The sequence below is a fragment of the Histomonas meleagridis genome (genome assembly GCF_020186115.1).
Source record: "Histomonas meleagridis strain 2922-C6/04-10x chromosome Unknown contig_64, whole genome shotgun sequence".
In the NCBI taxonomy this organism is placed as follows: domain Eukaryota; phylum Parabasalia; order Tritrichomonadida; family Dientamoebidae; genus Histomonas; species Histomonas meleagridis.
The window spans coordinates 96,807-114,064 of record NW_027150906.1 but is presented as its reverse complement, the minus strand read 5'-3'; the positions used below and the strand labels follow the sequence as shown (position 1 = coordinate 114,064).

Sequence of the window (17,258 nt, the reverse complement as noted above, 5' to 3'; positions counted from 1 at the left end):
TATTAAAAAAGTAACTATTTTTTGGTGTTGTGTCACTTTTAGATATTGTTCTGAAAAAGCAAATGGACATCGGAGTGCCGCAGGATGAGGCACCGTAAACATGGCAACGACTTCTACCGCTTTTTGATTTCATTGTATTGGTAAAAATGTGTCATAATATTACAAATTTTCAAATTTTTGTTGTATCGTATATGTCATTTTTTATTTCCATAAAATATTTTAGGCGAAATTGTTTTTATTGAAGCACAATTAAATAAGTAAATATTTTGTGTGATATTGAAAAAAATTGAAATGAGGGATTTAGGGGAAATATGTGTTGTAACCCGAGATGTTTCCCAAAAATGAACGGTCTCCAAATTGAATACTTTACACTCAGGAAAAGTCGATGCAAAGGTGATCAAAAAGCTGTCAAAAAGTTACAGATGTCAAAATATGTTAGTCGACCGTTATGATAGTAGAGGGCTATCGTTCGAGAATTTTGTGTAATATTCTCAGATTCATAATTTTGGTTTGTGCTGTTTGACATCAAGCATTATTTGATTAAAGCTTAGTGGTTGATGATGAGGGTGGATCAATTGATCGAACAACCACCTTAACAAAATTGCATGAAAATTTGTTCTTATGAGTTAACTCCTTTGCATCAATAGTTGCTTTGATAAATTAACCATAATCGTTGATCATTACCCTCAATACATTAATTTTTGGCGACGGTTATGGATCGGCAATAAATTATCGTTCTCAGACCGACGATAGAGATACGATGAAACTTTTTGAATAAGTTCAAAAAGTTCTATCGTATCTCTCACGTTGAAGTGGCGTTGGTGTAAAATATAATCGAATCGTTTACATTGGTATAAAGTATTGAAAAGGTTGGATGACACTTTGACGTAATGACTCGCTAAATAAATTTTGATCGTTGAATATTTTGCCAGTTGTGTGTAAACTATATAAAAAGTACAAAAATATCGACAGTTCATATGGAAAACATCTCAAGTTATCACAATTTAGGAGAAATATGTTGTAGACGGATAAGATTCGAAATTATTCAATTTCTGTATATTAAGTATTCAGAATAATTTAAATGTATATTTGTTCTTTTTGTCGATAGTAAAAGTGTCAACGAATTTGGGGTGTCTACCAGCTGGACAGAAAACATTCGAAAGCATTCAATTCCAATATAAAGTATTGATAAAACATGTCATTTTAAAAGTGAAAGCTGGAGGAAAAGCAATGCAATTTGATACCGATTGGCACATTCAAACTGCGGCATATGGGTCTGTCCCAAATAACCGTAAGAAAAGGAAAAACCCACATGACTCCTTTTCAGCGATATAATAAAGGATATCACTGGAATCCGACAATTCCACCAATTTGTACTGTTAATGGTCAAACAAAACCATTCGGTCCACCAAATTGAATAAACCGCAAGGTTTAATTTTTTTAGTGATGATCATAAATAAATTTTTCTACAGATTATTAAGAAATTATAATTGTTTGAATGCTTTCAAATAAATAATAATTTTTGCGAGTGCCGAAGGCACGATCAGTTTTAATCGTCATGTATTGAAAATGCAAAGCTTTTTCATATATGACGATCAGAACCCTTCATTGTTTGATTGATTCATGCTTTATTTTTATATTTCAATACTTTATATTGAAATTAAATAATTTATAATGTTTTCTGTCCAGCTGGTAAACAGCAAAGAAACTAAAATCGAATTGTATGCATATACAGCCAAACAAAGCCTTGTCAATTCAAATACGAGTGACCATTTATGTATTCAATTAGATTTTTTAAGTACTTTACGTGTAAATTGAATAATTTCGAATGTTTTCCGTCCATGACGAATTCAGAAAATATTTCCATTCAATCTGTATAATTATACATTTTTTTGAAAAATTTGATTTTTTGATATTTTATGATGGACATAGGATTAAATATTATTAATTTGTACAGCTGTTTGCTTTTTGTTTGGCTTGCTTCACAAAAGAAAATATCCGAGATTGAGAAGTTCACAAATGCTTTACAAAACAAATGTCTTGATAAACGTTTAAATTGTCTCTTAAAGAGTGCATTTTCATAAACACATGAATAACATATTTTAATTATATGTATAATGTATTTTAATCAGATGGATAATATATTTTAATTACATGAATAACATAATCTAATAACACGTATAATATATTTTAATCATATATATAATTCATGTGATTATTATCAAATGTTTTCAATAGGGTTTAAGTCTGGAGAGTTTGGAGGCCATCCTGGTACTAAAATTACTTTTCCTTTGAATTATGCAATGAAGCTCCATTTATAGCGACCATATTTCAGTCACATTTATCGATTATTTGGCTATCATTTAATATTCTTACATATTCCTCTGAATTTTCATGTGGTTAGCATAAAATTTGATCTAAAGTTTGCACCAATTGCACCCCACATCATAATACTTTGATAATATTTTTCTTTTTGTGTAAAACAAAGTAGTTAGGATACTACAACCATAAAAAATAAAATAAAATAAAATAAAATAAAATAAAATAAAATAAAAAAAAAAAAAAAAAGCATATTTGCTTTTAGCAAAATTTGCTTGTTAGACATAAATAATATTTTATATCATTAAAATTTCATTTTATTCTATTACACAATTATTTTTTTTCTCTGATATATCAGAAAAATCATCAACAATTTTCATATTATTCTTAATAAATTTTACCAGTCTCATTTTTGCTATCTTTTGGAACAATTCATTCACATTATTATTATCTAAAGCGCAAGTTTCGATATATTCTGCGCCAAACTTTCTTGCTTTTTGTGCTGCATCTTCATATAAAACAATACGATTTTCGATTTTATCACATTTGTTTTTACACAACAAAGAAGTTGCTTTGCTATTTAAAGAATTTAATCTCGAAATATTTTGATCTATTTCATCAATATTAAATGAATCATTGTCATCAATAGCAAAAACGTATACGAATACATTTATATTTCGATAAATATTATCATCAATTGGATCTCCATCATCAAAACCAATAATTTTCATATCAAACATTTGTGATTGTATTTTAACTTGTTTTTTATATATTTTGGTTTCATTTTGTTGTTGTTCTGTTACAAAGTTTTTAATTAAAGTTGTTTTCCCAACGTTATTCTTACCAATAAACATAATGTTCGTGTTTAATATACTCGGTATTTCAACTTGTAAATATTCTGTAATCGCAGGAAGTGTTTCATTAATAAGATTTTGTCTAATGAGTCGATATATGTTTTGTTGGATAAATGGTAATGAAAGAATTTCATTAACTGTGGGCCGATTTATTGGATTCTTTGATAGCATCCACGAAACAAGTCTCGAAATGTCTTTGCTATATTGACTTGAAATTGATTCATATTTGCCATTTTTGATTTGTGTGGCTAAAGTGCGAAAGTCATTTCCCATAAATGGGGGATGAAGCATACATAACTCATAAAGAACACACCCAAGTGACCATATGTCATATTTCAAATCATAAGAGTCGAAGTTAATTTGTTCTGGTGGCATATAAATCGGGGTTCCTGTAAATGTATAACATCGAGATTCAAAATATCGTGATTCTAAAAATCCTCCTAACATGATGTTGTCTTGTTTGGTAAGAAAAATGTTTTGTGGAATTATACCTCGATGAATAACATTCTGTCCATGTATATATTGAACAGCAAATAAAAGCTGAATAAAATATCGCATAACTTCTTCTTCGGGAATGTAGATGTTTGTCTTCTGAAATCTTGTTATTCTTTCCTTTAGATTTTCATCAGTAACGGAATATTCCGTTACTAAATATAAGTAATTATTATGTTCGATATATTCAATGAATTTAGCAATGTTTGGATGTTTTAACCTTTCTAAGATAGTAAGATCATTTGAGGAAGAGTGAAAATCTGATGAAATTTTATATATTAGAAATTTTTCCTTTGTTTGAACGCCTTCAGCGATAAAGGTTTTAGAACTCTTGTCTTTATGGATTATTTTGATTTTTTTGTATTTCTCCATTGTTTGGTAAGTACTTTTTTTTAAAATGCCCACTAATGAAAAAATTCTCAATCAATTTGAATGATTTACATAATTATATTGAGTCGACAGGGGATGACGATCGAATTGTATACTTTATCGAAAGGTAGCACGACGATCAATATGTGGTAAGAAAAAAAGCGCCTGACTTCACTTTCTCCACTTTTTGAATGATCTCATAGAATAAATTCTATTTGTTAATAGAAAAAAATATCATACGAACTTTTTGAATTGCATTTACGACAGGGGGCCCCGAAATGATCGCCGATACCACTTTTTGAGTGCCCTCAAAAAGTGGTATCGGCCCGTCCGTGCCTGTGAACGACTATTAATCCTGCTTGTAGTCGCAACTTTTTAATGATACTAAGCGAATATATTATATGTGTGCATCGAAATTTAAAAATTGAATGGTTTACAAAACATGCCGATACCACTTTTTGAATGTTATATTCAAAAAGTGGTATCGGCATATATTGATAATAGAAGAAAAAATACCAATATATTAATATATAGTAGCACAAGCTAGCTGGATGCATCCAGTTCGATTAAGCACATGAAAATTAAGCAATCGTTGTTCATATCAGTACTAGGCTTATATAATATAAGTAAACATAAAAAAATAATAAAAAATCAAATGTGATGGAATTATTTAATCATTTCAATGCAAGCATCAGTTTGACCTGTATACCTATCCATTGTGCGCCATGCTTCATAGGGTGTTGAGGATTGGTGAGTGAGTTTTTCTCAAACTTCGATGCGTCCAACAAATAATTATATTCATGAATTATGCTATTAATCTTAGGAATGCTCCATGCAACATTTGGTCCTTTGGCACGTTCAATCGTCAACCAAAAACGTTCTATTTTCCCATTCTCCTCTGGAGTATAGGGGTGAGTACGGTAATCTTCAATACCATAAAGCTGGAGTATAAATTGAAATGGATTGCCGGTAAATTCTCCCCCATTATCAATAGTCAGCATTTTAGGTCGATGTACAACAGAACCTAGAGCTTTAATAAGCGCCGTGGCACAAGCTTCAGAAGTCTTACTTGATAGGACTTCATAATAGATCAGGAAGCGAGAACGATCATCAATGAATCCAAGGAGATAAAATTGTTCTCCTTCAATGGTAACATAGTGAATATCTGCATGCCATAACTGATTAGCATATTTTGCAACGAAAAGACGGAGATGTTCTTTGGGGGAGCTTTTTCAGGTTTCTTGTAACAAAGCAGTTTCTGTTCAGTAAATATCTTCCTAACTGACCACTCAGTAGTTGCAATGTTATGTCGCTTAGCAGACTCAGCAGTTCGTTGGTAGCCAACATGGTATTTGTCTTTGTAGTCGAGGCAAAAATTAACTTCCTCTTCTTTGATTTCCTTTGACGGTCTCCCTCGGCTAGGAATTGCTATCCCCTCGAGTTTGCAAATTGCATGGATCTTCTCTCGACTGATATGGAATATTTTCCGTGTATCTTCGACTCCATTGTCATTAATTGATTGACGGAATGCTTGGATATCGATGCCATTTCTCGGATCGTCGTTACTTGAGTTCTTCTTCATTGAAAAAATAAACCATTGAAAAAGTGGAAACGATACAATGGGGCACCCCCTCATATAAACAACAAGAAAGTGACGGAATAAACTTTTGAATTCTCATATACAAACAATTCTATGAGTTCCATCAAAAAGTGAAGGGAATTAAAAATTCAGTACAAAGTTCACTTTTTGATAAATCTCATATGAAATTTTCTTTTACTCGTTGTAAAATCCACTTTTTGAATCATCTCATACAAACAATTCTATGAGTTCATTCAAAAAGTGGAGAAAGTGAAGTCAGGCGCTTTTTCTCTTGCAACAGCACGACGAACAATATGGTATACAACATGGCATAATGCGGTCAAATAAATTAAGAAAACATTTTCAATTGATAATGATCATAATCGGCCGTTTTATAAAGCAATCAATATTGATCGTTTGAAAAAATGAATTTCAATAGTTTACTATGATGAGAAAAACAAGTGGAAATGTTTTGTAGCACTTGCCAGTCTTGATCTTAAATATAGTTTTTCTATTTAGGGGGGTTTTTCCCGCTAGTGTCTTTTTAAACATATTATGAACAAATCAAGAAGAAAGCCTTCGGATTAATAAATTGTCGTTTTCGTACGTTAAATTCAAAAAAATGCAAAGAGTCTATCTTCATCAGTAATATTATCAGTAATTACTTACTATAGACACATTAGCAATTGATGATGCATATGGAACAAACATTTATGAACTTCCTTTGGAAGCAGTAACAGCTGTTGATTGTGAAAGAAGATCTCAAATGAAAAATATTATGTTTTTTGCAGAAAGCTTTCACCAAAGATATCTTCGTAATGATCTTTTTTCTGCTTTAATAAACATACTAGATGCAAATTCTAATATGAATTTATCTTGCACAGATACAATGGCTCCATTTGCCTCACATGCACCACGCAATCCAAAAATAATGTCTGTTCTCACATGAGCCATAGAAGATTTGCAATCTATTCGAAAAAACCTATGAATGCAGGAATGCCATATACATTGGCTCTAAAGGGAATACTTCATGTTGGGAAAAAAATTGATCGGGAATTCTAATGCAAGCCTAAAAATATATAAAAAAATGCTATGAAAATGTACCTTAGTGAAGATATTATTAATATCATATTCTTTCAAAAAAAATAAGAATTATAAGTCAAACTAAATTATAAATTTTAGCTAATAATAATGAAAAAAGTTGAAACAAATCTTTTTGATCTTTTGTAAATCATTATCAAAAAGCATGAAATCGATATTTTTACAAATGTAACATTATGCATTTTATATATTCTAATTTTTAATATCATGAAATGATGAGATAAAGCTCATCTAAAATTATGGATGTAAAGACAAATAATATATTTATTTATTTTTATTTTATAATATTTATTTATTTTTTGTTTTATTTGTATGTCTTTTTTTCTACATAAATATAAAAAGGCAGAAGTTATCAGAAAAATGAGTTATTTATTTTATCACTTCAAATGTTTCTTTGTTTGTTAGGGGAGATTTCATGCGTTTCAGTTAAATATGTTTATTATGGATACCCAGAAATAATTAATGAAACATTAGAAGATACGATGCGCGTTTACATCCAAAGACATCCAGGTGATAAATATTTTGAAAAATTATGCACTGATGCAGCAAAAGCTTTTTCTGTTATTAATTATGAAAATAAAGTGAATGAAACTAAAACTATAAATGTATCAGAATATGATAAAGCTTTTAACCATATTTTTTATGATTTTTATACTAAACATAATTATACAGTTGACTTAACTCATGCTTCTGATATGGATATTGTGATAAAATCTAGAAGAGGTCCAATCATTAACATTTTGTCAAATGAAACCGATCTTACAGATTCCATACCTTTTTTGTATTTTTATCTCCTTGATGTTAATTTCACTAGCTATGTGAAACTTAATACAGTATATTTTGTTAATTGTTATAGTGTACATGGAACATTTGAAGCAAAAAACTTAATCACAAGCAATTTAAATGACTTTTCACATCGATCACAATTAAAAATTTTTTATCCAAATAATCATTTCCCTAGTTCAATTATCTTTAATGAAGATAATATCACATTAACCCATAAAATTAAAAATTCAACAATTAATAAAAATATTTCTTTAATGCTTTCACCATACCGATATGAATCAGCCGTAATTGATATGATTCTTGCACCCAATGTTACAAGACCAATGTCTTTAAAGATTTACTTTGAAGATCCTGATTTATTGACATATATAAAAATCTTCGATCAATATTTTGAGTTAGAATTCTATGATCAAAATAAATATATTCGCAATGCCACAATTGGTTTTAAATTTATAGGTGAATGGGAGAAAGTACAAAACTTCACATTGGATTTACTTGCTACAGAGAATAATCAAAAATTCATTAATACAACAGGATTTCCACAAAATATTACTTATACTTTGAAAAATGATGAGTTGTTTAATATATCCTTCGATTCACCAACATCAACATCTTCTACACCTATGTCAGCATCAGGATCAAACTCGTTACCAATATCGCCTGTATCCAGTGGTAAAAGATTTGATAATCTTGCATATGGTGTAGTTCTTCTTCTTATGACATCAATAATATTTTCTTATATAATGTAAGAAAAAATTCATTCTAAAAGCTAAGATTACAAAGATTTTGTATATTTGTTTTAGTAAAAGATAAAGCCAACATCAAAATAAAAAAGTTTTGAAAAATTGAGTATACATATATTAGACACAATCATCACTTGGATGTTATTCAGCAATAAATGAATTTTTAATCAAAATTTATCATTTTTTTGTATTATTATTGTTTCTGTAAATTTTCCTTGCTCCCTAAGCAAATTAGAAAGCTTAAAAATAATTGCATTTTTTGCTTTGAAATAATTTTTTCTTAATTCAACTTCAATATAAGAAAACACAAATTAATTCGTTTTTGTCACTTTTCATTATGCGTTTTGGTAGGTATATAATGCGGTCGGGAATGATCACGAGGTCCCTAGGGGCCCCGCCCCCGGCGGGGCCCCTAGGGACCTCGTGATCATTCCCGACCTTTACTTTTCACTGGGGGGATTTCCGGGGTCTTCGACCCCCGGAGGTGCCCTTCGGACCCCTCCGGAGGTCTCAGACCCCTTCGATCCCCCGAGTGTGCTCGCTCCGCTCGCAACAAAAATCAAAATGATTTTTGTGAGTCATACAATTCGATAGAAAATTTGAATGAGCATTCAATTTTGAGAGAACGCGAAACTTTTTCATAGGGACGATAACACTTTTTATGCCACTTTTCGCATAAACCTATCAAAAACCTCGTATAACCAGCACAAAATGTCCCCGGTTATGTTTGGCCGGACATTTATCCTATTCAATTTATCTTTGGTCAGAGGTTTGTAGTCAAAAAGCGACGGTTATATTGTTTGGTCGCATGGCAAACTTTATTTTTATAAATGCTTAAACCTGTGACTAAAACGTATTTTTTTTTTTTTTTAAAAGAAAACCGTTTTCCGCCTAAATTTGTGGATTCTCAAAATCCTAGATATATAGTAGTACAGCAATGTAAGTGTAAATTTAAGGATTATTTAGTATCTGATGTTTCAATGCATGCTGATTTCATTGAACGTGACCATTATGAAGATTATTTTTGTATTTATACAAATAAAAACAGGACTAAATATAAGAAATATGAATATAATAGTAGAAAACCAAATTTTAAAATATGGTTTAAAGAAATGAATGGTAAAGAAATTGATCCAGAATATTTTATGTTAGAATTATTATTAATTTATCAAATAAAAATCATTTTTTTATCAATGTTTAGTATTGAGAATGCTACGAAAGGTATAAAAACTAATGTTGTTGCTGCTCCTGAAATTATTGATAAAGATGACTTACAAGAACTTTTAGAAAATTATCCTACAAATGATCAAATAACAGAAAAACTTAATACTATAACTTCGATTACATTACCTCAATTATATTATAATAAATCGCAATCAGATGAAAAATATTCAACAAAAAGTCATACTCATAATACAATAAATAATGATTTAACAGTAAATGGGAATGTACAAGTTAATTCATTAAATGGTTTTCAATTGGCAACTTCAGAAGGTGGTAAATGGGATACAAAATTATATGTGCCATCTATTATTACATTAAAAGAAGATGGTGTTGTAGAAGTTGGACAATATATTGATATGCATAATAATGCAGATTATGATAAAGATAATACATGGAGAATAACTGCTAATACTAATTCATTAGATTTTAAATCAAAAACTGGTTCATTATTAAGTTTTGGAAGTAATGGAAATATTCAATGTGCAACTATTAATAATGTAGATACAACTAAGATATCTTTGAATGATCATAATCATGATGAGATTTATGCTAAAAAAGATCATGAACATACAAACTATGCTTCAACAGAACATACTCATAGTTATAACGATTTAAATGATAAACCTGAAACATTTCCACCTACAGTTCATACTCATAGTTATAATGATTTAAATGATAAACCTGAAACATTCCCACCTTCAGAACATACGCATAGTTATAATGATTTAACTGATAAACCTGAAACATTTCCACCTTCAGAACATACACATACGGAGTATGCTCTGAAAGATCATAATCATGATACAAAATATGCTGCTACAAATCATACACATAGTTATAATGATTTAACAGATATTCCTACAGTATCAAATCCAGAAAATATCACATGTTCAACAATTAATGGTTTTGCTTTAAATTCATCTCCTTCATATTCAAATTTAAATATTAGTGTTCCTTCAATTGCAGTTATTAAAAACGATGGTGTTTTAGAAACAGGTCCTTATATAGATATGCATAGTAAGGATGGTCTTGGAGGTGATTATGCATGGAGAATACAATGTACTACCACAGAATTAACTTTTATATCAAAAGAAGGAAATGAATATTATATTACTGATAATGGAGGACAAGAGCAAATAAATACAACTATTACTCATAATGCACCTGTTGAAGAAGACTTAACACAATTTCAAATTGGTTCACCTGTATTTTTAACAGGTAATGTTTATGCTCTAACCAATGAAGGTAAATATGCTACGAATACTTCATCAACTGATTGTATTCCATCAGTTAAAACATCAGGTACTTATAAAGAATATTTAGGGATATGTGTAGCTAAACATGGAACTGGATATAAAGCTTCAATAGGTGATGTTATTAAAAGAGAAATCGAAATTTTACAAGATACTATTGATTTCGCTTTACATGGTAATTTTCATTTTAAAGTAAATAATACTGCAGATTATGAAATTGGTGATGTAGTATTATTTGATGGTAATAAATTATCAGATGATTTAGTAATAACTACTAAAATTTAAATTCAATAGTTGGTAAAGTAACAGGTAAAATAGATGAACATTTATTAAGTGTATTTAAAGAATAAAAATATTTTATTTCATTTTTATTTTTTAAAATTAAAGAACGTGGACCAAAAAAAAACCTATCATCAATAAATCATCAATAGATGAAGTACGACGATTAGCTCTACTTAATGATGAAGGACCTGAAAAAGAGCTTTCTTTTTACGAATTTTTAATGCAAAATTTACGAGTGATTTTTCGTATTCTGAAATTTGATTTATCATTAAATAATTTTTTAAAACTAATGGATGGTGCAACAAAATCTGTTAGAAATGGGGTTCCAATATCACCAACATATATAATTCAACATAAGGCTATGTTAGAATATTATCAAATCATTATAGATAGATTTATTATAATTTTTTTAAAAAAAACTCAACTTAATTAAAACCTAGATTTAAATGAATTTAAGAAATTAATTAATGATATTATTAAAAAATATAATATAGATTATATTGATGGTCATATAGGTTTATATCCATTAAATGAATATTATAACTATTATAAATCTATTATTCTAAAATATACACCTTTAAGAAAATTACTTCATAAAATATTTGCAAAAGAAGTAGAAAATGATTTTAAAAATGAGAAACCTAAAACTATACAAGAATTTATTAATTTCTTAATTACAAAATTAAGTAACTCAAATATAACAGAAAATATTCCATTAGATTATGCTTATTCATTATATCTTTTATATTATTTTTATCATTTTAGATATGTAACTCCAAATGATTCTTACAATATTTATGAAGATAACCAAAATATTAATACAGGTTTTAAAACATTAAATAAAAATAAATATTTATTTAAAAAATTAAATATACCTTATAGTATTGATTATACAAATATAGGTAAAATAAAACCGAATATAAATTATTTTCCTTTCAAATTAAATAAAAAATATCAATTAAAATATATTGGAGGTAATGGAGAATATCAAATGGATTTATTTTTTTCACATAGTGATGAATTTGATTATGATTATTGTTATTTATTAGCTGTAGAAGTACAAACTAGATATTTATTTGGTACTTTTACTAATATTAAAATAAACGATAAACATAGTAAAAAATCAATTGAAAGTGTAGCTAAAGCTTTATTTGAACTTTATGGTACAGGTTTATTTAATCCTAAAATTATTCATTGTGATTCAGAAACAACATTTTTATCAAAACCTTTACAATATATTTCAAATCATTTAATTGGTACTAAAATAATTCCTGTTGAGAGAATAATAATTAAAAATAAATCTTATCCTATACATTCATCTTTAGCTATAATTAATAGAATTTGTAGAACTATTAGAGATATGGCTGATAATATGGGTTTAGAATATATTCAACCTCATGATATGAATAAAATTATACATAATTATAATTATACTTATCATAAAACATTATCTAAATTAAATCATAAAAAAATATCACCATATGAAGCTAAAATAAAACAAAAATTTTTTGGTTTATCTTTACATAAATTAAATTATAATATTATGAAACAAAAAGGATTTTATTTACCTCCTGGTACAACAGTAACAGTTTATAACACAGATCAATTAAAAAAGAGATCAAAAATATTACCAGATATTTATATAGTAGATAATTTTGAAAAAGGTAAATTTAATATACATAATATAAAGGAATAAAAATATCAGTACTAAGATATTTATTAAATCCAGTTCCAAATGCAATTAATATACCTTCAAAAGAAGAAGATCCAATGATGTTTTATTAATAAATAAATACTTTTTCTAAGGAAATATTAAATTCATCCATTAATGTGTTATATTCTTTATTATATTGAGAATTAAAATCATACCCATTAATCTTAATTGAATTAACTTTTTTTTTTTTTTTTACATGTTTTAAACATCCAGGTTCAGGATCTTCATAACTTAATCTAACTTGATTAAAATCAATTTCTAAAATTAAACTTATAGCTTGTATTAAATCATTAGCATTAATTATAATTTTACCACTATTATCAATTAAATTTGCTATTAATTTCATATTATTCGTCTTTAAAATCGCACTAAATGTTAAAGCTATATGTTTATATAAAGCACTAGCATTATCAGTATTAAGATCAGTTTCTCTTGTAATTATTTTTGATGTTTCTTCATTAACTTCAGGATAATGTGCTGGTGTTTCACTATTGTTATTATTAATAATAACTTTACAATTAGCACTAGAACTATTATGTTCAGTATTATTCTTCCCTACATGGGGTGAGAAATCACTTATTTTAATCATAAAAAATAATGATTTTAAAAATTTTTGTTTATTAACTTACTCATCTGCTAATCCATTAGGTGTACCAATTATACTTACTACATATTTTTTAACTGCATCTAACATTATTTGTTCATGGTTAGGATCTTCTAACAAATCAGTAACAACTTTTTTTACAAGCAGTTGAATAATAACTTTCACCTGTCTCCAATTTATATTTTTTACCTGCTTCAATATTTGGAATATTACGTTTTTTTAATAGTTCTTCTACTTTAGGAATTACCATTAATTTGTATAATGCAGCAGATAATTGAAGTATTGGACAATAACCCCTAATTCTTCCTTGATATTCACTATTACCTTCATAATTATCAACGAAAGTTTTATATGCATCTTTAACAAGTAAACTTGTAAATACTGCATTTGCTGACCTTCTTCTTGGAGTACTATGTAATTTATAAATATTCATAACACCAGTATCTCTATAATAGTTATCATTAGCCCTTTTCACTTTTTCCCTAAATTCATCATATTCAGGATTATATTGGACAGTTGGATCATCGAATGGTTTATCATATTTTACTGTTCTTACTTCACTATCTAGCCATTCATTGAAAGATTTAATCTTCTTTCCATCTGCTCTATGTTGTCTTCTTTTTGTAGGATTACCATAATTCTTTTGTAAATAATCCATATATGCTACTTGATAAGGATCTTGTTTTTTGACTGTCCATCCATTAACAAATTTAGCTCTTTTATGTTGATCTCTTATAATAATATCTGGAATTCCATCTTCATTAATATCTTCTTGTTTTACTGACCAATGATATCTTGGATCTTTACCATCATTATGTTTGTTAACATATTCCAAAGCACCATTATATGTTTGTGCATCTCTAACTTTTCTAACATCTTTCTTTAAATCAAGAATTAGATGTGCTAAAGCTTTCATATTCTCATCAATTAATGTACTATCAGCACCATGATATTTATAATGACTTAAATCATCATCAAAAATATATTTAGCATCACCATCTGTAACATATCTTTCACGTTCTTTTTTAATAATTGGTGGATATATACGTGTACCATCTTTATTTCGTGGTCTACGTGTTCCATATATCACATCTTGTTGCATTAAAAAAAATGATTTTAAAAAAAATTTTTTTTATTCAATTTTTATATTTTGATTATTAACATCAATAATCATTTTTTGATGACCAGTTAATTTTTGATAAACTGAATAAATTTGATCTTTAGTATAAGGTAATGGTATTTGTTCAATCATATATCTTAATTGTTGTTTAGAGAAATTAGGAAATATAAATATAGTACTTACATTAGCTTTAACTTCAGCAGGTAAAGATTTCCAAAATTGAACAGCGAAAAATACAGAACATTGAATATGAGCTAATTTAGTAAATAATTGATTAAAATAATTAGTAGGTTTTTTAAATAAAGGACTATTAGCAAAAAAAAAAAAAAATATTATAGTATGTAAAGTTAAATTATTAAAATTATTAATATATAATTTTTCAAATATATCAGATATTTGATTATCTACTATTTTATTTTCCCAATTATTATTTTTTATTTCATTATAAAATTGTTTCCATTTTAATATATCTTTAACTATATCTTCTGCTTGATTTTCAGCTACATATAAAATTGGGATTTTAATTAAAGGTTTTAATGATTCAAATGTAGGATCATTTTCTAATCCATTTTTATTAATATAAATTAATAAATGAGTTCTAGGACTAATATTACTAATTTTAATAATTTCTCTAATTATACATTGAGTTTTCCCACTTCTTTGTCTACCTACTGCTATATTTAAAGAATTATAAGGTACATTCACTTCTGGATGAATTTCACTTATTAATTCTTCATTTAATTTAGGTTTATTTTTATATAAACAATAATCAATCATATTATCTATAGCATCAATATTAATATCGTTTTCCATAAAATAAAATAATTTTATAAAATCAATTCATTATTATTAATGGAAGCTCTTTATACATGTTTTGCACAAGAATTTAAAGATTGTGATTTTAGTGCTATAAATATTAAACCTTCGTTTTCTATTGTAAAAAATAAAAATGTAATAACATTAACTGTAACTGTGTATAATAAATATCATAATTTATTAAGAAAACAAATTTATAAATTTATAGATGAAAAATATCATCCTACTATTAAAAATCTATTACAAAATATAACACCTGAACAATTAGATAAAGCTTATCAAATATCTAAAATGGAATTGTTAAATCAAATATTTAATAATGATTTAAATAAATATAATGCTTACTTAGGTAAATTAAATGTATTGCAACAATACGCTAATACATTAACTCAACAAACTCAAGAAGAAAACACTCAAAATGAAAATAATTATTAATAAAAAATAAAAAATAAAAAAATAAAAAAAATAAAAAAAAATAAAAAAATTGGAGTACATCATTTTTTATTTATTTAATGACTTTCTGGTGGATCTTGTGGCCTTTTAGGACTCTTTCGTGAAAGTTGAGGTCTTGTCCTAGGCGTAACCACCTTTAGATGGGGGTATTTCTGTCACTTTTCTATTATATGATAATATTTCAATACTTTACATTTAGAAATTGTAATTTGATGTTTTTATTCTCATTTTTATCTCATTTGTTTATTTACTTTTAATGAATTAGATAATTCTTTTTATTATTTAGATGTTTACTAAATGTTTTTCATTACTTCTTCTACTTCTTCATTTGTTAGTTTGAACATGTAATTGTTTAGTAGATAATCGGCATTAAGGTCTTCATATCTTATCCATGATCTAGTGTTATCGCAACTCCACTCCACTTTGAACCATACTATGTACTTATTTTCCGTGTAGTTATATCTTATTTCATGGTCTATTATCTTGTTGATTTCGTATTCCATAAATGAAATGACACTATTTTTTTTCTTCTTTGGTCATTCGACTTTTTGAAATATTTAAATTCTATAATCATACTTTTGTGGCAAAGTTATGATGTGTTCCATTCAATGTTATACTCCATTTGGCATCATATTATCTTATCCACTTTTCCCAAGATGATTATATTGTCACTTTTCGTGTAAACCATTCAATTGATATTAGTAAATATGATGTTTTTCATATGATATTTCCTTTTTGTCACTTTTTCATTCTCTTAATTGCCAATAGTAATTGACTAACACTGTTCGATTTTTTATATAACTTATTTCTCTTTAGTAAAGTATCCAAGGAATGGAATCAGTAATCAATCTAAGCTCTTACAATCGATGGTTTGACAGTTACTTTCACCTAGTTATTTGACATACCTTTTTTATTTTTAACGATAACTGACATATTTAAAATTTTTAAATTTATTGTGACATTTGTAATTTTATTCAATTTTTATCGTACGTAGTTAAATTTGCTTTTTTGATGTGTTTTTGACATTTTTTCAATTAATTTTTTTAATTTGATGTTTAGTCAGTTGTAAAAACATTTCTTTTTATCTATAGGTTTTTTTTCGATATAACTTTTTTTTCTTTTTGACTATGCACATGAGTGTTAATAACAAAGTTTGTTCGCTCAATGGGCTATTAAATTTTCTTTTTTAATTTTTCTTTATTTTATAAAATTAATCCCCCCCTCCCCCCAAAGAGAGCCCTAATGGCGAATGAGTGCATTTATCACAAACCTGCCGAAGCCCGACTCCGCGGAGCACTTTTTTATAAAAGGGCGTAGACAGGTGATCAGTATAAAGTGTGCTAGTAGTGGGGGTTAGGTTTAATTTTATTTTTCAAAAGACCGTTATTTGAGGACGTTTAAAAATAAAAATAATTTTTGCTAGGCCTTCATCTTGCGGAGGACGTTAGTGGTACCTGAGCAAGATTATATTTTTTAAATTATATCAAATAACTTTGCCACAAAGGTTTTAGTCAAAATTTGATAATATTTTATAAATATAAATGTTTAT

The 17,258-nt window shown here is 27.4% G+C and overlaps 3 protein-coding genes across 3 annotated transcripts; 1 reads left to right on the top strand and 2 right to left on the bottom strand.

The window, feature by feature from the left end:
• Positions 1–5,124: 5,124 nt before the first annotated feature.
• On the bottom strand, positions 5,125–5,616 carry GO595_008299 (uncharacterized protein; the record flags this gene model as incomplete). The annotated part of the gene is made up of 1 exon (XM_067921859.1): positions 5,125–5,616. One exon carries the CDS (start codon positions 5,614–5,616, stop codon positions 5,125–5,127), a length of 492 nt encoding a protein of 163 aa, XP_067771539.1.
• Positions 5,617–9,436: 3,820 nt separating this feature from the next.
• Positions 9,437–11,005, top strand: GO595_008298 (minor tail protein; the record flags this gene model as incomplete). The annotated part of the gene is made up of 1 exon (XM_067921857.1): positions 9,437–11,005. The coding sequence occupies one exon, from the start codon at positions 9,437–9,439 to the stop codon at positions 11,003–11,005; it is 1,569 nt and encodes a 522-aa protein (XP_067771538.1).
• Positions 11,006–13,441: 2,436 nt separating this feature from the next.
• GO595_008297 (uncharacterized protein) lies at positions 13,442–14,422 on the bottom strand (the record flags this gene model as incomplete). Its single annotated transcript, XM_067921856.1, has 1 exon — positions 13,442–14,422. The coding sequence occupies one exon, from the start codon at positions 14,420–14,422 to the stop codon at positions 13,442–13,444; it is 981 nt and encodes a 326-aa protein (XP_067771537.1).
• Between the last annotated feature and the right edge of the window lie 2,836 nt (positions 14,423–17,258).